The following is a 26,581-nucleotide window of genomic DNA, read 5'->3' on the forward strand; positions in this document are numbered from 1 at the left end:
ATATACATTAGTTTTGGGACTTAATTTCAGTTCCTTTAATTGAAGAGAAGAAAGCTGTTGAGCTGGACTAGTTCAGGTGATTTGCGCCATCTAGTGGATGGTGAAAAAATCTGATAACGTTCAACCTAAAATCCCCCCCAAATAAAAACCAAAAAAAAATGTAAAACCAGTTTTAAGTTCAGCTACAGCTGCAAGTTGCTTCATTATACCTAGCAGGTAATTTAAAGTCTAAAATGATTTCTGTCATGAAGGTAAATCTTTATTAATCGTTGAAACTATTCCTATTTTTGTTTACAATATTTTAGCCACGCCTAGATGCTTTCTCTGGAAGAAAAGGCAAACCTTTTTCTTAGTACATATACAGTGAATATAAGTGATTCCTGTTCCATCAAAAACAAAGTATGTAGTTGCTCTCCTGTTATAAGCCGTTTCTATTACAAATGTGCACAAAACGTTGATATTCCATCCCATTTTCTTTCACCCTTGTCCCTTAATGGGGTCAGGGGGGTTGCTGGTCCCCATCTCCAGCTAACGTTCCGGGCGAGGGGCGGGGTCACCCTGGACAGGTCGCCAGTCTGTCGCAGGGCAGAGCCCACACATGCACGGGAAGAACATGCAAACTCCATGCAGAAAGACCAGGGCCGGGAATCGAACCCAGAGCTTTCTTGCTGCAAGGCAACAGCTCTACCAACTGTGCCACTGTGCAGCCCTCTGTTGATATTTCGCAACTGCAGTGTTTCTACTAAATGAATAATACAGTTAAAGTAAGTTTGTTCACGCTATAAGACATTAAAAAACATGCTCATCAATCAATCATCCTCCCAACACTTCCTGTAGTTTTCGTCATTTCCGCCAGTAGCAACATCCGGTTGTTGATCACGACTCGTGACGGAGACACTTCTTTTGATTCAGCCGGAAAACCACCTCGTTTTTATAAACAAACATTCCCTTTTTCGAAATCAGCGTTTCGAAAAACTCAAATTATCGTTAAATAAACCCAATTTATTTTCTTAAACGCTAATGTCGCTGTTTAGCGAAGAGAAGAACGTTGAGCTGGACTAGTTCAGGTGATATGCGCCATCTAGTGGGAAGTGAAGAAATCTGACAACTTTCAACCAAAAATCCCCCCGAAATAAAAACCAAAAAAAAAAAAGTAAACCAGTTTTTAGTTCAGCTACAGCTGCAAGTTGCTTCATTATACCTAGCAGTTCATAATACCTGGCAGGTAAAATAATTTAAAGTCTAAAATGATTTGTCATGCAGTAAATCTTTATTAATGGTTGAAACTATTCCTCTTTTGGTTTTCAATCAGAAAAGAGAATGAAAAAAATATTCATACAATCCCACTTAGAGCACAACCCTATCAACATTTACATATACACAAGAAAAAAAACAATACAATGATAGAAAGAATATCTTGTCAGAAACATTTACATATGTACAAAAACCTTTGTACTATGATTAACAGATCCATATAGAAATCACATTTATTAAAAAAGGTTAATAGAAAAAAAAAGGTGCTTTAACAGTATTCACTTCCGTATTTTAGGGGTCACAACGTTTCCACTGGTTGCGATGGGGATTAGCATCTTTCGCTGGTCCAGGCGGAGATACTTTTCAATGAGAACCTCCACTGGCACCTTGTCGTTTATGTATCCCTGCCTGCAGAATGCAAGAAAAAAAAACAACAAACATGAGTTAAAAACTGACACAGTAATGCATGCAAACTGTGAATGTTTACTTATAAAGAATCAATTCATAAATGTTGCGTTCCCTGGCCTTTTCTTAAGCACAAACGTAAAACTCAACCATGTATGACTGAGCTTTTCAGTCAGGAAAATTTTATTTTCCAACAAAGAAATGGACGGTCAGAAGAAATCAAGAAAAAAAGAATAAAATGTGATGGGATTAATATAAAAATATTGCATATTTTATTATCAAAAGAGGTGGAAAATTTTATCTAGTAAAAGGGTTGAGAAACACTGGTTTGATGCAACACTCTACTTTTAAATGTAAAGTTTTTATTCACTATAAATGGAAAATCATCATGACAGAAATAAAGGTTTTCACACATCCATCTGTGTATAACTAATCTACATAATGTTTTCACAGAATGATAAAATAAATGGACTTTTCAATAGTATTCTAATTTATTGAATATGTCAGGATTCCTTTGAAGATGGTGGTTAAGTTTTATGTCAAATCAGATCAAAAAACAATCTAAAAGTTATAAAAACTGGACGATTCTCCCCGATTCTTAGGGGAAAAAAACAGAAAAACATTTTGTGAACACAGCAAGCAGCATGTAATCCAGTAAAGTTTGGTGAAAATCAGACACATTTTGATAAATAAATTGACAGAATAAAGCACATCCTTTAAAATGTTTGCCTCCATCAGGAAGTTGTGTTTAATGTGTCACATTTAGCCGCGTAGTGAATACAGAGATCCAAAGAACCAGTAGAACCGGTAACCAGTATCAGCCTGCAGTAGCTGATCGGTGCGTCTCCAACTATAATCTCTGGAATCAACATGAGGAAATCTGTCTGAATATGAATGTTTTAAATCACTTTTTTTCCATCTAAAAATATAAGAAAACCCGTAAATTAACATTAAAAACTCAACAGAATCTGCACTGGAACAGAACACTAAATCCTGTTACCATAGCGATTAATCAAGATTTGAATAAACCAAGGGGTTAATCCCACTTTCCTTCATAATTAGAAAAATGAATGACTAAATCAGGAGCATCAAATTCATTTAATTTTGGGAAATAAAAAATCTGAATGTTCTTAAGGGGCCAGAACGTGTTGATTAAACCCATTAAACTGTTGAAATGTCAGTAAACAGCTGCTTGTTTCAGCATTCGGTGGGTGTTTCTTAAAATAATATTAAAACATCTTTTCACCAGGATTTTGTGATTAATTTTGTGCTCTTTTGCAATAAAAATCAACAATTTCATAATTTAGAAATATTTGTAAGGAATTTATACGACTCTTGTGCTAATGTATGACATTAAATGTGACTTTTTTCTTTAATTAATCGCCATACAGATCACGGACTATTATTATTACAAAGTGAGGCAGCAGTCACTTAAACCCAATGTTTTTGGCCAATTTTGAGAAAAAATTACAGTAAAATCTGAAAAAATGTGGGGAATCTGTTGATTTTGTGTGAATTGTGCAGATTTGTGAAAAACTGGAGGAACTTATTGGTGTAATTTGGAGTCCAGGGCCACATAAAAAGCTGCGACGGGCCAGATTTAGCCCCCGGGCCTCGAGTTTGACACGTGCGGTAAAATCAAACGTACCGTCTCAACAGAAGCTTAACATCTTCCACTGTGATAGTTTTTCTCTTTGCGTGGGCCGCGTACGTCTCCAGGTCCTCAGCAACACGGTCGAAGAACTTATCCAATCTGCCACAAAGTCGATAAGCATCAATTACAAAAGTGAAAAAACGTTTGTGGTTATTTCTGCAGGATCAAAATCTAAAAGAATGGGAGTAAAAACATTTTTCAGAATGAAGTCACTAATTTTTCTTGTATAAACAAAACAAGTATAATTTTTGTTACGTCTCATTTAGGACGGGGAAGACATCTGCAGAGACTTTTGTTTTGGCGAAGTGCTTGAAGACACTCATCACGTAGGACTTTGGTAGGACCGTTTTCGTCTTGGGCACCCCAGTTCGCCGCCGTCTCGCCTGCTTTGGTTTAGCTGCAGGTAAAGCTTCGCTTGCACTACTGCAAGGATAAAAAACCAGCAGTAAGTAGGAGAAACGTTAGATTTCACCGGGGAACGCTTGTTCAACGCTGCAGAAAGAAATGCAACTTGCCTTGCTGGGAGATTTTTAGAAACTGAAGGCAATGCTGGAGGACTGGAGGTAAAAAACTTTATTTTCTCTCTGACAAAAGCTGGCATCTTTCCTGGGAAATCTGGATTTTAAAGAATCCCAATTATGATCACTTTTTAAGTATGAAGAATCACACAAACTAAAAGGTACGAGCCTTCACCTTCATCATCCTCCTCCTCCTCCTGATTCGACTTTTCCTCCTGTTCTCCGGCTTCCTCTGAAGCAGCTTCAGCATCCTCCTGCTGCTTGCTGACCTCTGCATCATGGCTGACATGGAGGAGGTGGAACGAGGCGTTTTTTCTGTCCGTCCGATCGTTTTCATCCCCGAAATCTTCGTCCAGATGTTGGAGCGAAGATTTAGTCCAGTCTGGTTTTCCAGTCTGATTCTGAATTCTTTCCAAACTGGTGTTCAAACCCAGAGCGCTGTAGCTTTTGGACTTCATGAATGAGTGAGCTGTAAAAATAAAACGGCAGAAATTTGGTTTTTAAAAAGAAAAACACATTTGATTCTCCTTTCTTCATCTCTTTTCATCCAGATCCATAAGCACCTGTTCTAAAAGATGTTTTCATAAAGTTATGGAGCAATACGACTAATTCTCTATTAATGGTATATTAGATTAAAATTAGTTCCAATCTTTTGACCAATAACGTCGGCTTTGACCTTCTTTTAGTGTTGTAGTTTGACCGCCATCTGGCAGAGGGCGCCGCTGGTACAGAATCAAAGATGGCGCCCATAAGGGAATGGTAGAGTAACGGTCCAGACAGTCCGGTACAGGATGCAAAGTACACTTTCTATGGGTCGGCTTTGAAATAAAAACACACAAACTCCTTGAGTTGTTTTGAAATATAATCACTCCACAAAATCCTTTAGTTTTCACCTTAATAGCGCTCATTTAGCCGAGCTGTGTCAATTACTTATTCAAAACTGATCGACGTGCTACGAAGGGAAAGGCGGAGGATCCAACAGAAAAATGTATATTCATCAACAAAAATCCTAACATCCAACTGTCACCTTGCTCACTCACTGCTTGCATCGCAGGGAGAGTGATTAGGTCATCAGGCTTAGAAAGATTCCTTCAGATGTTAAGTGTCGAGGTTAAAAAGGTATCAAACTATTCAGAGCAGGTACTTGGTGCACTTTATTTACTTTACAAATGCATGTAAGCTACAGTTTGTACTGTTTCAATTAAAAGAAACATGTTTTCTCACCACTTCTTTGAATCATTTTGTCCAGCTGTCGATTTTAAGTCTGTGTCCAACCAGAGCCACATATTGTGTAGTTGGTCCTTTTAATCAGTTTTCAGTTAAATTAATTAAATCCAACTCTATAACAGTCAAAAAATGTCACCAAAATCACTCTGCCCCTCTAAAATCTTTCAGAAAATCGCAAAAGTTTATTGAATTGTATAGTTCGCTGAATATCGCAATATATATTGTATCGTGAGCAGAATATCGCGCATCGTATTGAGAGATTATTGTATCACTACAGCCCTACTTTGGTGACCGTATCTCTGTTAATGGGGGCTTTAATGTTTAACATATTTAATTTTGCTATTTAGCAACCTAAGAGGTTCCTGTTTAGTTATTTTATAAATATGCTTAAGTTTAATAATGTGAAAACAAAATTTTCAGTTTATTCCGTCAGTATTTAATACAGCTGACACAAAATAATGTTAAATTAAGTACATTAAGAAAGATTTAGGAAAGAGTCATCCCTGTTGATACCAGAGGTTTTTAAGAAAATGGCCGCCTATCGATAAATCAATATTCGATCGATAATATCAACTTTAGATAAATTCGTAAACTGATAACTTGGGTAAGAATCTGAGTTTGGGTTGTAAAGGTTACAGATGAGTAGCTGTACCTTCCGTCGCCGTGACGACGGGCAGAACGAGGCCGCCCTCTGAGCGAAAAGCCCTGCGACTGATGTGTTGCTCTTCCTCCCGATTCCTCTCTTCATCGTTATCGTCTTCGTCAGTCTGACAATCGGCTCCGTCCGACTTTTCCTCGTCGTCACTTTGGAGTTGATAAACTTCTTCTGATCCACCTTCATCCTCGGGATGGGAGCCAGCCGCAGCCTCCTCTTCCTCAGATGAAGAAGCTGCTGCAGTGTCTTCAGGAGGACAGTCCTCTTCCTCAGTCTGAGATTGCTCCACATCTTCATCCTCGGCTTGAGAACTCGTTGCAGCCTCATCTTCCTCAGACTGAGAATTGGCTGCAGTCTCTTCCTGAGTTGGGGATTGCTCCACACCTTCATCCTCCTCAGCTGCACCCTCCTCTTCCTCTTCTTCAAAACGTCCTTCGACATCTTCAGACTGAGTATCGGCTGCAGTCTCTTCCTGAGTTGGGGATTGCTCCACACCTTCCTCCTCAGCTAGAGAACCCACTGTGGCCTCCTCTTCCTCAGATCCTCCTTCGACGTCTTCAGACTGAGAGTCGGCTGCAGCCTCAACTCCATCATCCAGATCAAAAGTCTGGAATCCAACTGCATTGTCCTTTTCCTCAGGTTTTGATGAAACATCTTGTGTTTCATCAACATTTTCTTTGCCTTCATCTTCCTCCATGTTGGTCACAACTTCTTCTTCAGCTGATTTCTGCTCCTCCTCCTCCTGTATGTCTCTCTGGAGCTGAGTCGCCATGACGGTGGGTTTGTCCTCAGTGGCTGTGATGGAGAAGTTGGAGGTCATGGCGTCATGATGGTCGTACAGAGCCGTCTGGCAGTTCACGATGTCGACCGTGAAATCAGGCTCGCTCAGTTTGCTCAGACCCAACGTGATTCCCGCCAGGTTTGTATCTTCGCCGCCGACCTCTCGCCCCTGCAGCGCCTCACGGTTCACATCTGGAACACAAAAAGAGCCGAAATAAAAAGGGAAGTTATTGTATTAAGACTAGAGATGCAAAAAAAAAAAAAGAAAATCTACGACCGACCAGATTTGGTCCCCGGGCCTCAGGTTTGACAGTTTTGCTGGAAAGAATCAGAAAAATGAAACGGTTGCTTTAGTTGCAGTGAAAAGACAGAATCACCTCCCATCTGCTGCTTGCTGAGGGCAGCACTAAACTCTTCCTCTGTGATCTTTCTGCGGTTTGAAACCCGTCTCTGAAGGCCTCTCTTCTCAGTGTGAACGTCAACAAACGGGGTTTTCAGACTCAGGGAGGAGGAGCTGAGAGGCAGAAGGAACATGCAGATAATTTTTTACTAAATAAATACAGGTATTTCACTTGGAAGTTTGTTTTTTTTTTATTTACCTTGAGAGGGAAAGAGATGAATGATCACCCATTGAATTTTCTGGTTCTTCTTCAGCATCTATAAACATGAAAATCCCCAAAACACATAAATATGATGACTGTTAACTCTAGAGTCTGTATCAGCACTGGGTAAAAATGCGTACAATCTTTCACAGAAAAATATAAAGCTTAACTTTACCGTTTTCACCTTTAAGTCGTTTTTCAAAAGCGGTGACGTTGAGGCTCCGACGCGGTCTCTTCCTGCTCAGGCCCTTAGGGGCGCTCATAATGTTCCCCATCGTTACATCTGGCAGATCCAAACCCGACAGCTCAAAACTGGACACAAAAATAAACACATAAATGTACAGTCAACATAAAGGTGCTGAGAAACAGAAAAAAGTTAGATTTTACACCAAACAGTCATCTTGAACACACCTAGAGTCACTTCTAGTAGCTGTATTGTCTTCTGAAGGAGGCTGCAGCTCTGCAGGGGCGACTTTGTCATGAACCACTGGGGACTTCACAGGCTCTGAAAAGCAGAACCAAACGACATGGATGTAGAAAGGAAAACAAAAACAACAGCCTCACTGAGAACCAGAGAGGCAGATAAATCCACTCACCTGTCTGCAGGATCTTCCTGAGTAAATGTCTGGGAGTTTCTCCATCGTCAAACATCATGGAGGAGGAGGGAGCTTGCTGTCTGAGAACAGCGGAGGCGGTTCTTCGCTTGAGAGGCAGGGATTTCCTGGTTATGTTCTGAAAACAAAAACACGGTCAGATTTAGTGGGTTAAACTGACGCCACCTTACACAGCCGAGTCGTTTCTGTTCTTCTCACCTCCTGGACTTTGTTCCTCAGGCTGCGTCGCAGGATGTTTTGTGGAGTTTGGGGTTCAGCATCTCTCTTGCTACGCCTGCTGCTGCGCCGCAACTCGCTGCTACCTGCTGCCTGAGGCTCACTGACATGCAGACAGAAGAAGAATATTATCAGTTTTCAAATCAAAATTCTTTTTTTTTTTTTTTGCACCTTTCAATTCTTAAATTTAAGTGACTTCTGAGATGTTTGCACACTCATAAATAAATACACTGGATTGGAGTCGATGTCGCTTCACTAGTCAAGACATATGAAATGCTTTTCATACAGCAATACATGGATACAATCCGTCTCTGGATGTTGTCTGCTCTCCACAACAACATGCACACTTGCATACAGAGTCTTTTTCCTGGTGCGTTCACTGACAGTCTGTAACATAAATGTACAGGCACTGCTGTATACATTACAACTTCCCATTTATTAACACAACTAACGCATCTATTTCTATTATGTCTTTATAAGACTGGATATGGCGACAAAACAAACAAACTCTTAGCAAATTGCAGCAAAGTGTAACATCTTAAAGTCAAAGTGTTTTTTTACACAACATGTCTGTCATAATAAATTAACCACATAAATTAAAAACTCAAAATTTCTATTTGTAAAATTAATTATTTTCCTGTTTTTCTACCAAAAACTGGAAGACAAAAGTCTTCAGTCTGCTGCTTTGGTCTCAACCAGCTGTTTTGTTTTGGGGTTTTTTTGAAGGACAATTTTGTTTACGGAGACTGTATAATTTATTTTATTTGCAGTTTCTGTTTTCTTTATTTTGGATACTTCAAATTTATTAGAATTTAAAGTTTATTGGTGTTTTGAGAATGTGTTCTTGCGTTATTATGCAATTTTCTTAATACTTGAAAATGGTCTCAAAACAAAGTTATCGTTTACCGCAAAAAATTCTAGTACAATTTCTCGTGTAGTAAATGAACATTGTTGTCAGACTTTTTTCAATAAATGAGAAAATACAGAAATAAAGTCTATACTGCCTCTTAAATTTAAAGACTCTGTAAAATACCAAAAGGGTTTATTACAAGCTCATGGCGACGAAGCTGAAGTTGGTTTCCAATAGCTAAAGGGCGATTCCACTTAATTTTTCACTACTTTCAGCATCTCGAATCAACTCTAGTTTAAAAACTACTACACCTAGACACTTGAAACTTGGACTGGATTATTCTCCTCTTCAAGCTGGATATTTAAATCCATGTTTGGGATTTGTGAAAACTCAGTAAAGTCAGATTTCACCATTTGCTCTAATTAAAAAACTACTACAGCTAGACACTTCAAATCTGTACTAGATTATTCTTCTCTAGTAACAGAATATTTAGACATAACACTGGACCTGAAAAACTAAATAAACAAAACAACCAAAAAGAAAAATAAAATGGATTCTCAGTCTCAATTAACAAAAAAACGTACTTGAATAAAAACTAAGCAACATAAAGCCAAAGTGGAAATAAATACTGCATTCAACCAAAAAAGTGCAGATTATTAAGTCTGTATGTATATTGCCCTTCAGTAATCACTAGATTTAAATGGAGAACATGGGCACATCCGACTACCTAATGCAGTAATCAGTGGCAGAAAGAAACGGGGCAGAGTTTCATTCAGTCAGGACTTTACTGACTCTAGCCACATGCACAACAGGTACATTCTAGTAAAGCATTGATTAATGCCTCGTTTTAAAATTAGTTAACTGGACTTGTAGCCATTATTTTGTGCCCATGTGGTTGGACACCACACGGCACGACGAACGCGATCGAACCGTTATACCTAGGATTTCTGTGGTCTCTCATAGTTTTGTGTGGTCTCTCAAGAGTTTGGGCCGACAGTCGGCGACAACTCGTGTAAAGTGCGCTGGACATTAGACTAAGGAAAGAAGGAAGGGAGGGTCAGTGGAGAGCACCAGAGCTGAACCTTTTTTCATTCAGTGTCATCAACAGAAAGAATAAGAGACGATAATTAAAATGAGGTCGATAGGTTTAATTTATCGTGCTATTAATTGATTTATCGTTTATCGCGACAGGCCTAGATCTATGGCAGGGGTGTCCAAAGTCGGTCCTCGAGGGCCGGCATCCTGCATGTTTTAGTTCTCTCCCTAGTGTTTGTAACAACCTCCTCAGCAAGTCAATGTTCTCCTTACGCCTCTAATGAGCCATCATTTGATGCAGATGTGTCAAACCAGGGAGAACTAAAACATGCAGGATGAGGGCCGACTTTGGACACCCCTGGTCTATGGTGATCCAGATGCCAAAAAAATGGTGAAAATTGAACTTCATTGAGTTTTCACAAATCAGATAAAAGTTTCACAAATCCCAAACATGGTTTTAAATATTCAGCTTGAAGAGGAGAATAATCTAGTCCAGGTTTGAAGAGTCTATGTGTAGTAGTTTTTTAATTAGAGCAGTTCCAGTGTGATCCAGATGCCAAAAAATAGTGATTATCGAACTTTATTGAGTTTTCACAAATCAGAAAAATGTTTCTCAAATCAAACATGATTCAAAATATTTAGCTTGAATAAGAGAATAATCCAATTATAGTACAATGCTTTCCTGGCAAAAAAAGGGTACAAATAAAAGGACATAGTAACGATAATAGGAGTCCCAATAATTGTGGTCATTTGTTTACAAGGCAGGGTGTTGTGACGGGGTTTTTTGTCATTTATACTTTGAAACTGTATTTTAAAAAAACACTATTTCTCCCTGAAAGAGAAGACAGTACCTGCTGCCGACCGGAGTCCTGGGCGGCTCGGTGATCAGAATTTGCTTGAGGAGAGTTCGAGGGGATAAATCCTCCGTAGAATCCATTAGCCTGCCGAGCTAAAACCAGCTAACAAACCTCAGAGAAACTCCGTCTGACAACAAGCTGAAGCCACAGACAAACTGTCACGACAGCGCGAAGTTTTACCAACCACAGAGAGCCAAAAACGGCGTAAATTACTGTCGCTAGCCTCTAAATTACCATGATATTCGTATAAGTGTTTTCTGGTTCAACATCAATGTTTTACCAACGGTCCCGCGTTATATTTGAGTGAAGTCTCGCGATAAGAAAGTTTTACCTTGCTTCTTCTTCAATGTGGCGTGCTTCGATTGGTGTGTTGCTGCCCTCTAGCGACTGAACTGAAAAAATTAGCTTTTTTTTTTCTCTTGCATATTCGTCATGCCAGAAATATATTCTAATGAGACTACACTTTTCAATTATTCCTCATTAAAATTAGTTATTAAACCTACAACATACTGTTCAATCTAATTTAATTGAACTTGTTTTTAATTGTATTTGTGTTGCATTATTTATAGTTATAGTGTCCATTCTTTTTAAACTTTAATTAGCACTTTTTGATTAGTTTTAGGGAATTATTGACTTAAACCAAGCTCCTATATTTTGCTAAAAAGATACTTGTAAGTTAATTTTGTCTTATTTCAAGTGTACTAAGATATTTGCATAAGAAACTAAACTGAAAACACTTGGTAAGTTTTGTGTTTTTGCAGTGCAGATACTTGCGAGACGTCGGGATTCTTCAGAGCCAGTCTGGCCAAGTACAACATGCTCATCGCCGCTCCGCCACCGATGAAGATGGGAATCAGCTGTAGGAAACAAACAAGCATAAGCAGATATGATAATAAATCTGTATTACATTGAATAACAGATAACATAAACCCATATTATTTCACATATACAGTCTTTGCGACGTAAAACAATAAAAAAATGTATGTTTTCCACCTTTAATAATACATACAATTAAACTTAAAAAACATTGAAAATCCCAGATCATAATAACACCCCCACCATGTTTTACTGTCAAATTGAAGAAATGGTAAATGGCTTTTACTTGTATGTTTTACCAAGTCAAAGGACTCCAAAGCACTTTAATCTACATTTAGTAATTTATAAATTTACACAGAGGCTGAACGGATCAGGGATTCAAACCAGCAACCCAACGGTGCCAGTGGCAATTTCAGCCCATAAAATATGTTTGGTTTCATCCAACAAAGCTTTTACAATATTTTAGCCACGCCTAGATGCTTTCTCTGGAAGAAAAGGCAAACATTTTTCTTAGTACAAATAAACAGTGAATATAAGTGATTCCTGTTCCATCGAAAACAAAGTATGTAGTTGCTCCCCTGTTATAAGCCGTTTCTATTACAAATGTGCACAAAACGTGATATTCCACCAACATAAAAAAATAAAATTCGCAACTGCAGTGTTTCTATTAAATACAGTTAAAGTTAGTTCACGCTATAAGACATTAAAAAACATGATCAATCATCCTCCTAACACTTCCTGTAGTCTGTCATTTCCGCCAGTAGCAACATCCGGTTGATCACGACTCATGGTGACGCGGAAAGACACTTGATTCAGCCGGAAAACCACCTCTTTTTTATAAACATTCCCTTTTTCGAAATCAGCGTTTCGAAAAACTAATTTTTGAATTATCGTTAAATAAACCCAATTTATTTTCTTAAACGCTAATGTCGCTGTTTAGCGAAGAGAAGCTGTTGAGCTGGACTAGTTCAGGTGATATGCGCCATCTAGTGGGAAGTGAAGAAATCTTACAACTTTCAACCAAAAATCCCCCCCCAAATAAAAGCCAAAAATATTTAAACCAGTTTTTAGTTCAGCTACAGCTGCAAGTTGCTTCATTATACCTTGCAGTTCATAATACCTGGCAGGTAAAATAATTTAAAGTCTAAAATGATTTGTCATGCAGTAAATCTTTATTAATGGTTGAAACTATTCCTCTTTTGGTTTTCAATCAGAAAAAAAATTCATACAATCCCACTTATCAGAGCACAACCCTATCAGACTTAAGAATGAAGGGACACCAAGGCTTTTAGAAACTTTTAAACCGCGGCAATTTATCAGATCCATATAGAAATCACATTTATTAACAGAGATAAATAGGAAAAAAAAAGGTGCTTTAACAGTATTCACTTCCGTATTTTAGGGGTCACAACGTTTCCACTGGTTGCGATGGGGATTAGCATCTTTCGCTGGTCCAGGCGGAGATACTTTTCAATGAGAATCTCCACTGGCACCTTGTCGTTTATGTATCCCTGCCTGCAGAAGGCAAGAAAAAAAACAACAAACATGAGTTAAAAACTGACAGTAATGCATGCAAACTGTGAATGTTTATTTATAAAGAATCAATTCATAAATGTTGCGTTCCCTGGCCTTTTCTTAAGCACAAACGTGGTAAAATATGGTAAAACTCAACCATGTATGACTGAGCTTTTCAGTCAGGAAAATTTTATTTTCCAACAAAGAAATGGACGGTCAGAAGAAATCAAGAAAAAAAGAATAAAATGTGATGGGATTAATATAAAAATATTGCATATTTTATTATCAAAAGAGGGGATTGTGGTGGAAAATTTTATCTAGTAAAAGGGTTGAGAAACACTGGTTTGATGCAACACTCTACTTTTAAATGTAAAGTTTTTATTCACTATAAATGGAAAATCATCATGACAGAAATAAAGGTTTTCACACATCCATCTGCGTATAACTAATCTACATAATGTTTTCACTGAATGATAAAATAAATGGACTTTTCAATAGTATTCTAATTTATTGAATATGTCAGGATTCCTTTGAAGATGGTGGTTAAGTTTTATGTCAAATCAGATCAAAAAACAATCTAAAAGTTATAAAAACTGGACGATTCTCCCCGATTCTTAGGGGAAAAAAACAGAAAAACATTTTGTGAACACAGCAAGCAGCATGTAATCCAGTAAAGTTTGGTGAAAATCAGACACATTTTGATAAATAAATTGACAGAATAAAGCACATCCTTTAAAATGTTTGCCTCCATCAGGAAGTTGTGTTTAATGTGTCACATTTAGCCGCGTAGTGAATACAGAGATCCAAAGAACCAGTATCAGCCTGCAGTAGCTGATTGGTGCGTCTCCAACTATAATCTCTGGAATCAACATGAGGAAATCTGTCTGAATATGAATGTTTTAAATCACTTTTTTTCCATCTAAAAATATAAGAAAACCCGTAAATTAACATTAAAAACTCAACAGAATCTGCACTGGAACAGTACACTAAATCCTGTTACCATAGCGATTAATCAGGCTTTGAATAAACCAAGGGGTTAATCCCACTTTCCTTCATAAATTAGAAAAATGAATGACTAAATCAGGAGCATCAAATTCATTTAATTTTGGGAAATAAAAAATCTGAATGTTCTTAAAGGGCCAGAACGTGTTGATTAAACCCATTAAACTGTTGAAATGTCAGTAAACAGCTGCTTGTTTCAGCATTCGGTGGGTGTTTCTTAAAATAATATTAAAACATCTTTTCACCAGGATTTTGTGATTATTTTTGTGCTCTTTTGCAATCAAAATCAACAATTTCATAATTTAGAAATATTTGTAAGGAATTTATACGATACTTGTGCTAATGTATGACATTAAATGTGACTTTTTTCTTTAATTAATCGCCATATCGATCACAGACTATTACAAAGTGAGGCAGCAGTCACTTAAACCCAATGTTTTTGGCCAATTTTGAGAAAAAATTACAGTAAAATCTGAAAAAATGTGGGGAATCTGTTGATTTTGTGTGAATTGTGCAGATTTGTGAAAAACTGGAGGAACTTATTGGTGTAATTTGGAGTCCAGGGCCACATAAAAAGCTGCGACGGGCCAGATTTGGCCCCCGGGCCTCGAGTTTGACACGTGCGGTAAAATCAAACGTACCGTCTCAACAGAAGCTTAACATCTTCCACTGTGATAGTTTTTCTCTTTGCGTGGGCCGCGTACGTCTCCAGGTCCTCAGCAACACGGTCGAAGAACTTATCCAATCTGCCACAAAGTCGATAAGCATCAATTACAAAAGTGAAAAAACGTTTGTGGTAATTTCTGCAGGATCAAAATCTAACAAAGAATGGGAGTAAAAAAATGTTTTTCAGAATGAAGTCACCAATTTTTCTTGTATAAACAAAACAAGTATAATTTTTGTTACGTCTCATTTAGGACGGGGAAGACATCTGCAGAGACTTTTGTTTTGGCGAAGTGCTTGAAGACACTCATCACGTAGGACTTTGGTAGGACCGTTTTCGTCTTGGGCACCCCAGTTCGCCGCCGTCTCGCCTGCTTTGGTTTAGCTGCAGGTAAAGCTTCGCTTGCACTACTGCAAGGATAAAAAACCAGCAGTAAGTAGGAGAAACGTTAGATTTCACCGGGGAACGCTTGTTCAACGCTGCAGAAAGAAATGCAACTTGCCTTGCTGGGAGATTTTTAGAAACTGAAGGCAATGCTGGAGGACTGGAGGTAAAAAACTTTATTTTCTCTCTGACAAAAGCTGGCATCTTTCCTGGGAAATCTGGATTTTAAAGAATCCCAATTATGATCACTTTTTAAGTATGAAGAATCACACAAACTAAGGTACAAGCCTTCACCTTCATCATCATCCTCCTCCTCCTCCTCCTCATCCGACTCTTCCTCCTGTTCTCCGGCTTCCTCTGAAGCAGCTTCAGCTCCGTCCGACTTTTCCTCGTCGTCACTTTGGAGTTGATAAACTTCTTTTGATCCACCTTCATCCTCGGGATGGGAGCCAGCCGCAGCCTCCTCTTCCTCAGATGAAGAAGCTGCTGCAGTGTCTTCAGGAGGACCGTCCTCTTCCTCAGTCTGAGATTGCTCCACATCTTCATCCTCGGCTTGAGAGCTCGTTGCAGCCTCCTCTTCCTCAGACTGAGAATTGGCTGCAGTCTCTTCCTGAGTTGGGGATTGCTCCACACCTTCCTCCTCCTCAGCTGCACCCTCCTCTTCCTCTTCTTCAAAACGTCCTTCGACATCTTCAGACTGAGAATTGGCTGCAGTCTCTTCCTGAGTTGGGGATTGCTCCACACCTTCCTCCTCAGCTAGAGAACCCACTGTGGCCTCCTCTTCCTCAGATCCTCCTTCGACGTCTTCAGACTGAGAGTCGGCTGCAGCCTCAACTCCATCATCCAGATCAAAAGTCTGGAATCCAACTGCATTGTCCTTTTCCTCAGGTTTTGATGAAACATCTTGTGTTTCATCAACATTTTCTTTGCCTTCATCTTCCTCCATGCCGGTCACAACTTCTTCTTCAGCTGATTTCTGCTCCTCCTCCTCCTGTATGTCTCTCTGGAGCCGAGTCACCATGACGGTGGGTTTGTCCTCAGTGGCTGTGATGGAGAAGTTGGAGGTCATGGCGTCATGATGGTCGTACAGAGCCGTCTGGCAGTTCACGATGTCGACCGTGAAATCAGGCTCGCTCAGTTTGCTCAGACCCAACGTGATTCCCGCCAGGTTTGTGTCTTCGCCGCCGACCTCTCGCCCCTGCAGCGCCTCACGGTTCACATCTGGAACACAAAAAGAGCCGAAATAAAAAGGGAAGTTATTGTATTGAGACTAGAGATGCAAAAAAAATAAAATAAAATCTACGACAGACCAGATTTGGTCCCCAGGCCTCAGGTTTGACAGTTTTGCTGGAAAGAATCAGAAAAATGAAACGGTTGCTTTAGTTGCAGTGAAAAGACAGAATCACCTCCCATCTGCTGCTTGCTGAGGGCAGCACTAAACTCTTCCTCTGTGATCTTTCTGCGGTTTGAAACCCGTCTCTGAAGGCCTCTCTTCTCAGTGTGAACGTCAACAAACGGGGTTTTCAGACTCAGGGAGGAGGAGCTGAGAGGCAGAAGGAACATGCAGATAATTTTTTACTAAAGAAATACAGATATTTCACTTGGAAGTTTTTTTTTTTTTTTTAAATTTACCTTGAGAGGGAAAGAGATGAATGATCACCCATTGAATTTTCTGGTTCTTCTTCAGCATCTATAAACATGAAAATCCCCAAAACACATAAATATGATGACTGTTAACTCTAGAGTCTGTATCAGCACTGGGTAAAAAGTAAAAATGCGTACAATCTTTCACAGAAAAATATAAAGCTTAACTTTACCGTTTTCACCTTTAAGTCGTTTTTCAAAAGCGGTGACGTTGAGGCTCCGACGCGGTCTCTTCCTGCTCAGGCCCTTAGGGGCGCTCATAATGTTCCCCATCGTTACATCTGGCAGATCCAAACCCGACAGCTCAAAACTGGATACAAAAATAAACACATAAGTGTACAGTCAACATAAAGGTGCTGAGAAACAGAAAAAAGTTAGATTTTACACCAAACAGTCATCTTGAACACACCTAGAGTCACTTCTAGTAGCTGTATTGTCTTCTGAAGGAGGCCGCAGCTCTGCAGAGGCAACTTTGTCATGAACCACTGGGGACTTCACAGGCTCTGAAAAGCAGAACCAAACGACATGGATGTAGAAAGGAAAACAAAAACAACAGCCTCACTGAGAACCAGAGAGGCAGATAAATCCACTCACCTGTCTGCAGGATCTTCCTGAGTAAATGCCTGGGAGTTTCTCCATCGTCAAACATCATGGAGGAGGAGGGAGCTTGCTGTCTGAGCACAGCGGAGGCGGTTCTTCGCTTGAGAGGCAGGGATTTCCTGGTTATGTTCTGAAAACAAAAACACGGTCAGATTTAGTGGGTTAAACTGACGCCACCTTACACAGCCGAGTCGTTTCTGTTCTTCTCACCTCCTGGACTTTGTTCCTCAGGCTGCGTCGCAGGATGTTTTGTGGAGTTTGGGGTTCAGCATCTCTCTTGCTGCGTCTGCTGCTGCGCCGCAACTCGCTGCTACCTGCTGCCTGAGGCTCACTGACATGCAGACAGAAGAAGAAAATTATCCGTTTTCAAATCAAAATTCCTTTTTTTTTGCACCTTTCAATTCTTAAATTTAAGTGACTTCTGAGATGTTTGCACACTCATAAATAAATACACTGGATTGGAGTCGATGTCGCTTCACTAGTCAAGACATATGAAATGCTTTTCATACAGCAATACATGGATACAATCCGTCTCTGGATGTTGTCTGCTCTCCACAACAACATGCACACTTGCATACAGAGTCTTTTTCCTGGTGCGTTCACTGACAGTCTGTAACATAAATGTACAGGCACTGCTGTATACATTACAACTTCCCATTTATTAACACAACTAACGCATCTATTTCTATTATGTCTTTATAAGACTGGATATGGCTACAAAACAAACAAACTCTTAGCAAATTGCAGCAAAGTGTAACATCTTAAAGTCAAAGTGTCTTTTTACACAACATGTCTGTCATAATAAATTAACCACATAAATTAAAAACTCAAAATTTCTATTTGTAAAATTAATTATTTTCCTGTTTTTCTACCAAAAACTGGAAGACAAAAGTCTTCAGTCTGCTGCTTTGGTCTCAACCAGCTGTTTTGTTTTGGGGTTTTTTTAAGGACAATTTTGTTTACGGACACTTTATAATTTATTTTATTTGCCGTTTCTGTTTTGTTTATTTTGGATACTTCAAATTTATTAGAATTTAAAGTTTATTGGTGTTTTGAGAATGTGTTCTTGCGTTATTATGCAATTTCCTTAATAATACTTGAAAATGGTCTCAAAACAAAGTTATCGTTTACCGCAAAAAATTCTAGTACAATTTCTCGTGTAGTAAATGAACATTGTTGTCAGACTTTTTTCAATAAATGAGAAAATACAGAGATAAAGTCTATACTGCCTCTTAAATTTAAAGACTCTGTAAAATACCAAAAGGGTTTATTACAAGCTCATGGCGACAAAGCTGAAGTTGGTTTCCAATAGCTAAAGGGCGATTCCACTTAATTTTTCACATCTTGAATCAACTCTAGTTTAAAAACTACTACACTTAAGACACTTGAAACTTGGACTGGATTATTCACCTCTTCAAGTTGAATATATAAAACCTTGTTTGTGATTTGAGAAACCTTTTACCGATTTGTGAAAACTCAAAGCTTGATAATCACTATTTTTTGGCATCTGGATCACCATAGATCTACTCTAATTAATAAACTACAACTCCTAGACACTTCAAATCTGGACTAGATTATTCTCCTCTTCAAGCTGGAAATTAAAACCATGTTTGGGATTTGTGAAACATTTTTCTGATTTGTGAAAACTCAGTAAAGTTAGATTTACCTTTTTTTTTCATCTGGATCATTTGCTCTAATTAAAAAACTACTACAGCTAGACACTTCAAATCTGTACTAGATTATTCTGCTCTAATAGCAGAATATTTAGACATAACACTGGAACTGAAAAACTAAATAAACAAAACAACCAAAAACAAAATGGATTCTCAGTCTCCATTAACAAAAAACGTACTTGAATAAAAACTAAGCAACATAAAGCCAAAGTGGAAATAAATACTGCATTCAACCAAAAGAGTGCAGATTATTAAGTCTGTATGTATATTGCCCTTCAGTAATCACTAGATTTAAATAGAGAACATGGGCACATCCGACTACCTAATGCAGTAGTCCACAGGTGTCAAACTCCAGTCCAGGAGGGCCACTGCCCTGCAGCTTTTAGATGTGCCTCTGCTGCACCACACCTGAATAGAATAATTAGGTCATGAGCAAGGCTCTGGAGAACATATCTATACAAGAAGGAGGTAATTAAGCCATTTCATTCCAGTGTTTTGTAGCTGTGGCACATCTAAAAACTGCAGGACAGCGGCCCTTGAGGACTGGAGTTTGACACCCCTGGTGTCCAAAGTCGGTCCTCGAGGGCCAGCATCCTGCATGTTTTAGTTCTCTCCCTAGTGTTTGTAACAACCTCCTCAGCAAGTCAATGTTCTCCTTACGCCTCTAATGAGCCATCATTTGATGCAGATGTGTCAAACCAGGGAGAACTAAAACATGCAGGATGAGGGCCGACTTTGGACACCCCTGGTCTATGGTGATCCAGATTCCAAAAAAATTGTGAAAATTGAACTTCATTGAGTTTTCACAAATCAGATAAAAGTTTCACAAATCCCAAACATGGTTCTAAATGTTCTGTTCTTAGTTGAGAATAATCCAGTTGAGGTTTGGATAGTCTAGGTGTCGTAGTTTTGGAAATAGAGCAGTTCTCGTGTGACCAAGATTAAAAAAAAAAAAAGTGGTGAAATCCCCCTTTTTTCAAGTTTCACAAATCAGAAAAAAGTTTCACAAATACCAAACATGGTTTTAAATATTCAGCTTGAAGAGGAGAATAATTCAGTCCAAGTTTCAAGTGTCTAGGAGTTGTTTTTTTAATTAGAGCAGTTCTAGTATGAAAGAGATGCCAAAAAATTTTAATTATCAAACTGAGTTTTCACAAATAAGGAAAAGGATTCACAAATCACAAACAAGGTTTTAAATATTCAGCTTGAAGAGGAGAATAATCTAGTCCAGGTTTGAAGAGTCTATGTGTAGTAGTTTTTTTAATTAGAGCAGTTCCAGTGTGATCCAGATGCCAAAAAATAGTGATTATCGAACTTTATTGAGTTTTCACAAATCAGAAAAATGTTTCTCAAATCAAACATAATTCAAAATATTTAGCTTGAATAAGAGAATAAGCCAGTCCAAGTGTCAAGTGTCTAGGTGTAGTAGTTTTTAAACTAGAGTTGATTAAAGATGCGGAAGGTAGTGAAACATTTAGCTATTGGAAGCTGGAATTGGAAACAAACTTCAGCTTCGTCTTATGACGTTTGTTAGAGAAGTGAAAATAGGTCGTATTTATCAAAGATAATTGTCCAAATAAACACAGGAACATACATAAATCTATATTTTTTACTACTTAAACTACACAGAAAATCTGTGTCTAAGCTGTAGAAAAGAAAAAATTATAGTACAATGCTTTCCTGGCAAAAAAGGGTACAAATAAAAGGACATAGTAACGATAATAGGAGTCCAATAATTGTGGTCATTTGTTTAGAAGGCAGGGTGTTGTGACATGGTTTGTCATTTATACTTTGAAACTGTATTTTTAAAAAAACACTATTTCTCCCTGAAAGAGAGGACAGTACCTGCTGCCGACCGGAGTCCTGGGCGGCTCGGTGATCAGCCGAGAGGAAAAATCCTCCGTAGAATCCATCACGACAACGCAAAGCTTTCTGGTTCAACATCAATGTTTTACCAACGGTCCCGCGTTATAGTTAATTGAAGTCTCGCGGTAAGAAAGTTTTACCTTGCTTCTTTTTCAACTTGGCGTGCTTCGATTGGTGTGTTGCTGACCTCTAGCGGCTGAACGCTGAACTGAAAAATTTTGTTTTTTATTTTTCTCTTTCATGTTCGTCATGCCAGAAATATATTCTAATGAGACAACACTTTTCAATTATTCCTCATTAAAATTAGTTATTAAACCTACACATACTGTTCAATCTAATTTAATTGAACTTGTTTGTTTTTAATTGTATTTGTGTTGCATTATTTATAGTTATAGTGTCCATTCCTCGTGTAAAATACATTTTTATTAATCTGTGTGGGAGGTCCATTGTGTACACCTACTTACTTATTTATACAGAGTCAATGACTCCATGTAAAATAAAATAAAAAATATGATATGACAAAAGAACCAAACTCTATTTCAGCTCAATAACTGTGTTTAATTTTTCTTTATTTGCAACCCTGCAGTTTTTCAGTAGAGGTAAATTTTGCCGCAGATAGGAGATGAAGCTCTGTCTCACAGGTTGTTTTTCCTATAACCGTCACGTCTTGCTTCACTTCCAGTTGCTCTTTGCTCCACTTTTGAGTGATATTTCCCAACTCCTGCAAGTCTTCCAGGCGGGTTCAGTTTCCTGTTCACTACTGATAATGTTTTATACTAGTAATATAAATCCTCTGCTTCTGACAGGTCAAAGTTTGCTTTAAAAGTCACAGCTTCCACTGGGCTGGCAACGCTGTAGTGCAGCTCACTGCTGAAATGTAAATATTAGTGTGAAAGCAGAAGCAGTGACATTTTAACTTGGAGAAGAAACAGCTCCATGGTTAAATACTCAACCTTAATGTTAGGTAAAAACCAAGTGATGTCAATATTGTTAGCCTTTAATGGTTAGATGGGAATTTTTAATGACAAAATCTGTCCAGTTCTATGTGATTTACTAAGAGCTGCAGTTTTAGCTCAAAGGTTTTGCTGAAGCAAATGCAATTTAACACATTTGAAGGAAGAAATCATTTAAAAAGGATGCAGGTAATCAAAATACAAGAAGAAGAGTCTAAATATCTCTGATTCGTTGCCTTTTGTGATTTAAACTTGCTTTGGGGAGGGACTTATTTTTAATGTTGATTAGATAATTATTTACAACAAAATGCAAGACAAACTGACCGTGACGTTTTCTGTCTGAGAAAAACTAATTGAGAATTCAAGTATAAAAGTTTGAATAGTCGCCCGACTACAGTTGTGATTATAAAATCTTTGGTTATGTAAAAGAAAACATACCAGTGAGGTTAATCATTTTAATTGTTTTAATAATTTACAACACATAAAAGAAAAAAACTGAATTTCTCAATAAAAAACAGGTGGTAGCCTGCTTTTATTCAAACTTGTATAGGTTTATGATCCCTTTCATGATAATCAACTGTTAAATGACCAACATTCAACTTGTACTTTGGCGAAACAAAAAAGTGCATAAACTCGGCATCCCAGTTGTGAAAGGACTTAGAAATCTGGCCGGTCCTTCTTCAGTTTGGAGTAATCCATGTTGACTCTGAAAAACTGGAAGAGTGAGAAAAAGAGACGTGAAAGGACACAGTCAGGGTGAGGAAGGCAACATGGACTTTGACACATGATAAGACCACAAGTTGTGCTTTAACCTGATATGATATGAAGAAATAACAGCTATTAACGAGCATGTGTTTTATTTTAATGTCTTACTTTGTACTGCTCGTTGGGCTCCAGCTTGTTCCAGGGCTCTGGGTTGTTTGTGCGATCCCACCTGAAGATGACATATTAGAGGTTAAAATATGATGATTTACAGAACAAAAAAATCTTAAAGTCACACTACATATGGTGTTACACTGCAAAAACACAAAATCTTACCAAGTATTTTTGTCTTGTCTCTCGAAATAAGACAAAACTAACTTACAAGTAACTTTTCAGCAAGACATAGGAGCTTTTTATAAGTAAAAACTTCAACTAATAAGTTTGGAAAAATGTATTGCTATACATGAAATAATCTGCCAGAGGATTTAGTATTTTGTCATCAATATTAAAGAAATATTTACATAAAACAAGCCTCCATATCTTTGCACTACTAACATATTTGCTCTAGAAACTAGATAAAAAAAACTTGGTAAGATTTGTATTTATGCTGTTTTGCAGGGTATCTTTAATGCATAAACATGACATTACCAAGTATTTTTACAGTGGAAATATTTTTTTACACTTGAATTAAGACAAAACTAACTTACATGTAACTTTTCAGAGCTTGCTTTGTGTCAATAATTCCTTAATATTAATGAAAAAGTGGGAAAATGTCTTGCTATGAGTGAAATAATCTGCCAATAGAACAAATAATTTTGATCAATATTAAGAAATTATTTACTTAAACAAGCTGCTATATCTTGCGGAAAAGTTATTTGTAAGTTTGTTTTTTTATTTCAAGAATACTAAGAGAATAAACTAGGCCAAAACTACTTGGTAAAATTTAGTGTTTTTGCAGTGTAGAGACGATTCTTCCTGGGCTTCACAGCAGAAAAAATAAATAAATAAAACCACAAAAAAGACATTTCAAAATACCGCAAAACATACAAACTATATCAAAACACAAAAGTACAAAACAACAGCCTCAACACTTTCAAAAATAAGTCAAATACAAACCATATATAATTTCCCATCCAATCAACTCAAAATTATTTCATTATCTATTATAGATTTTAAATTTTCTTTTTAAACTTTAATTAGCACTTTTTGATTAGTTTTAGGGAATTATTGACTTAAACCAAGCTCCTATATTTTGCTAAAAAGATACTTGTAGTTAATTTTGTCTTATTTCAAGTGTACTAAGATATTTGCATAAGAAACTAAACTGAAAACACTTGGTAATTTTTGTGGTTTTGCAGTGCAGAGATGCTTACGAGACGTCGGGATTCTTCAGAGCCAGTCTGGCCAAGTACAACATGCTCATCGCCGCTCCGCCACCGATGAAGACGAAGAGGGGAATCAGCTGTAGGAAACAAACAAACATAAGCAGATAATATGATAATAAAGATTTATTACATTGAATAACAGATAACAACATAAACCCATGTTATTTCACATATACAGTCTTTATGTGACGTAAAACAATATAAAAAAATTCATGTTTTCCATCTTTAAAAGTACATACAATTAAACTTAAAAAAGCATTGAAAATCCCAGATCATAATACCACCCCCACCATGTTTTACTGTAAAATTGAAGAAATGGTAAATGGCTTTTACTTGTATGTTTTACCAAGTCAAAGGACTCCAAAGCACTTTAATCTACATTTAGTAATTTATACATTTACACAGAGGCTGAACGGATCAGGGATTCAAACCAGCAATCCAACTTCAGCCCATAAAATATGTTTGGTTTCATCCAACAAAGCTTTTACAATATTTTAGCCACGCCTAGATGCTTTCTCTGGAAGAAAAGGCAAACCTTTTTCTTAGTACAAATAAACAGTGAATATAAGTGATTCCTACTCCATCGAAAACAAAGTATGTAGTTGCTCCCCTGTTATAAGCTGTTTCTATTACAAATGTGCACAAAACATTGATATTCCACAAAGGTAAAATAAAAAATAAAAAATTTCGCAATTGCAGTGTTTCTATTAAATAAATAATACAGTTAAAGTAAGTTTGTTCACGCTATAAGACATTAAAAACGTGCTCAGCAATCATCCTCCTAACACTTCCTGTAGTCTTAGTCATTTCTGCCAGTAGCAACATCCGGTTGTTGATCACGCGTGACTCGTGAGATGCGGAAAAAAGAGACTTCTTTTGATTGATTCAGCCTGAAAACCACATCTTTTATATATATATATATATATATATATATATATATATATATATATATATATATATAAAAATAAACATTCCCTTTTTCAAAATCAGCGTTTTGAAAAACTCAAATTTTCGAATTATCCTTACATAAAGCTAATTTATTTTCTTAATTAAAAGCTATTGTCGCCGTTTAGCTAAGTTATGCAAATTGAGGGCTGAGTTTTATTTTTGGTATTTTGGGGTATTTAATAAGTATCCAAAAAGTTATTGAAATTGTATCAAAAGGTTCACAAAAACAAAATATATTAATCAGTTCAAGTGGGTGGAATAAGGGGTTTTGAAATAATTTATTCGTGAATTTTCTGGGGGGGTTATTCTTCTGAAGTCGATTGAATTTTATTTCCAGGTTGGAGATTTGGTGTGATAATCAAACATTTCACGACAAAATGCCCCAACCAGCTAAACAAACTGGCAAATGAGTCACCGACCAGCAGAGGATATAAACATATCAGTGGTCTATTTATATGGTCTCTGCCGTAAAGCAGACCGTTTCACCCCGTCGTCCTTGGAAAAATAGACTTCAGTCAGGCCTGTATGGATATCATACGTGCTTTGGCGACCACCATGCATGGCTGCGGTATAAATCCCCTCATCTGGATCTTTTCTGGCTGGGATCTCCAGAATAAATCTGGCAGATGTGGCTCCTGAGTGTGAAGTGCAGCAACTCCCAGCAGGTGAAAGGAAAACAGCAAGAAAAATCAGCGCAATTTGTTTGTTTTTACTAAAGAAATTAACCCAATTTAGGGGCGGTCGTGTTTTAATCATTCATTCTTTTCATTTCTTGGTTTTTGTATATAAAAAATGAGCCATTTAGGTCTAATTTTAGGATTTAAGGTTATTGTGAGGGAAAAACCTCTCAAACATTTGGGTTCAAATTCCAATAATGTGGATACGTTTTTATTTTTATAATAGTATTTAATAAGTGATCGCCCTTTTCTTTGTAATTTACGGAATGTTTCAGCAATCGGGAGCGCGCCTCCCCCTCAGCGCGCACTTCAATGTCAAATAAGGATAAGCACAGATAAAAAAATTAATCACAGCATTTGAGACTTACAGAGGGGTGACTCTTCATTTGCTTCCGGACGACCGAGAACATGGACATGGTGGCGGGTCTTAGGCAAAAACAACTGGCGTCTGTTGGGTTTTTAGGAATCTGCGGACAAACAGGCAGCACTGCTGCGGATCTTCTTTCTGCAGGCCTGGAGGCACGCAGCGCTGCTGAACACCCTCCTCTGCTGCCAGCCAATCCCAGCCGGGGACGAGAACCCCGGTTACACCGCGAGGCTGTGGACCTCTTAAAGAAAAATCACCTGCTGCCGCCCGTCACTGCCTTCACGATCACATTCTCACATTTTGCCCGTTACAAACAACAAGTTCGATGCATTTTAATAAAAAAATACTTGGTTTTTATTTTCAAATTAAATCACAAAGAATTGAGCCAAAACTCCCATCAAAGTACTCCTTTATATTTGTGCACCTTTTCCTTCCACTCAACTTTCCATTCATACACTTGGACATAAAAATCTCTTTATTGTACTTGTACAACATTCTAATTTCTATGATGATAAATACATGAAATATACCAATTTGGTCAACTGAATTACTAATAGAAATTAACTTTTAACTATATTATGATTTACACTTAGTAACGTCAGGGTGATGTTTAACATTTTCTTTACATACAACTGGAAGGGAATGTTATTACTCGTATTTACTTAGAAGGAAAAAAGCTCAGACTAAATTTTATAAACCCTCAAAACGCCCGCATGGG

The 26,581-nt window shown here is 37.7% G+C and overlaps 3 protein-coding genes across 6 annotated transcripts; all 3 read right to left on the reverse strand.

The window, feature by feature from the left end:
• Positions 1 to 1,248: 1,248 nt before the first annotated feature.
• Positions 1,249 to 11,524, reverse strand: LOC145549052 (uncharacterized). Of its 3 annotated transcripts, none has more exons than XM_081600235.1 (13): positions 11,438 to 11,524; positions 7,908 to 8,028; positions 7,692 to 7,827; positions 7,507 to 7,600; positions 7,271 to 7,407; positions 7,093 to 7,150; positions 6,871 to 7,007; positions 5,711 to 6,685; positions 4,007 to 4,300; positions 3,829 to 3,928; positions 3,569 to 3,736; positions 3,308 to 3,412; positions 1,249 to 1,662 (listed from the first exon to the last, which is right to left on the reverse strand). In XM_081600235.1, exons 3-13 carry the CDS (start codon positions 7,747 to 7,749, stop codon positions 1,533 to 1,535), a joined length of 2,256 nt encoding a protein of 751 aa, XP_081456361.1. In that variant the 5' UTR covers positions 7,750 to 7,827; positions 7,908 to 8,028; positions 11,438 to 11,524; the 3' UTR covers positions 1,249 to 1,532. The 3 variants fall into 3 exon arrangements, with proteins under 3 accessions (XP_081456361.1, XP_081456360.1, XP_081456359.1); XM_081600234.1 differs by lacking the exon at positions 11,438 to 11,524 and adding an exon at positions 10,662 to 11,418 and having other exon boundaries at positions 7,280 to 7,407; XM_081600233.1 differs by lacking the exon at positions 11,438 to 11,524 and adding an exon at positions 10,662 to 11,417.
• Positions 11,525 to 12,283: 759 nt separating this feature from the next.
• Positions 12,284 to 20,968, reverse strand: LOC145549053 (uncharacterized). 2 transcript variants are annotated; one of them, XM_081600237.1, is made up of 12 exons: positions 20,811 to 20,968; positions 17,503 to 17,623; positions 17,287 to 17,422; positions 17,102 to 17,195; positions 16,875 to 17,002; positions 16,681 to 16,738; positions 16,455 to 16,591; positions 15,343 to 16,269; positions 15,167 to 15,266; positions 14,907 to 15,074; positions 14,642 to 14,746; positions 12,284 to 12,998 (listed from the first exon to the last, which is right to left on the reverse strand). In XM_081600237.1, exons 1-12 carry the CDS (start codon positions 20,876 to 20,878, stop codon positions 12,869 to 12,871), a joined length of 2,172 nt encoding a protein of 723 aa, XP_081456363.1. In that variant the 5' UTR covers positions 20,879 to 20,968; the 3' UTR covers positions 12,284 to 12,868. The 2 variants fall into 2 exon arrangements, with proteins under 2 accessions (XP_081456363.1, XP_081456362.1); XM_081600236.1 differs by having other exon boundaries at positions 16,866 to 17,002.
• A 1,257-nt stretch (positions 20,969 to 22,225) lies between these two features.
• On the reverse strand, positions 22,226 to 26,052 carry LOC103481803 (cytochrome c oxidase subunit FA4-like). Its single transcript, XM_081600238.1, has 4 exons — positions 25,865 to 26,052; positions 23,860 to 23,948; positions 22,658 to 22,718; positions 22,226 to 22,498 (listed from the first exon to the last, which is right to left on the reverse strand). The coding sequence occupies exons 1-4, from the start codon at positions 25,910 to 25,912 to the stop codon at positions 22,442 to 22,444; spliced, it is 255 nt and encodes an 84-aa protein (XP_081456364.1). The 5' UTR covers positions 25,913 to 26,052; the 3' UTR covers positions 22,226 to 22,441.
• Positions 26,053 to 26,581: the final 529 nt, after the last annotated feature.

The sequence above is a fragment of the Poecilia reticulata genome, chromosome 19 (genome assembly GCF_904066995.2).
Source record: "Poecilia reticulata chromosome 19, P_reticulata-male-v2, whole genome shotgun sequence".
NCBI lineage: Eukaryota > Metazoa > Chordata > Actinopteri > Cyprinodontiformes > Poeciliidae > Poecilia > Poecilia reticulata.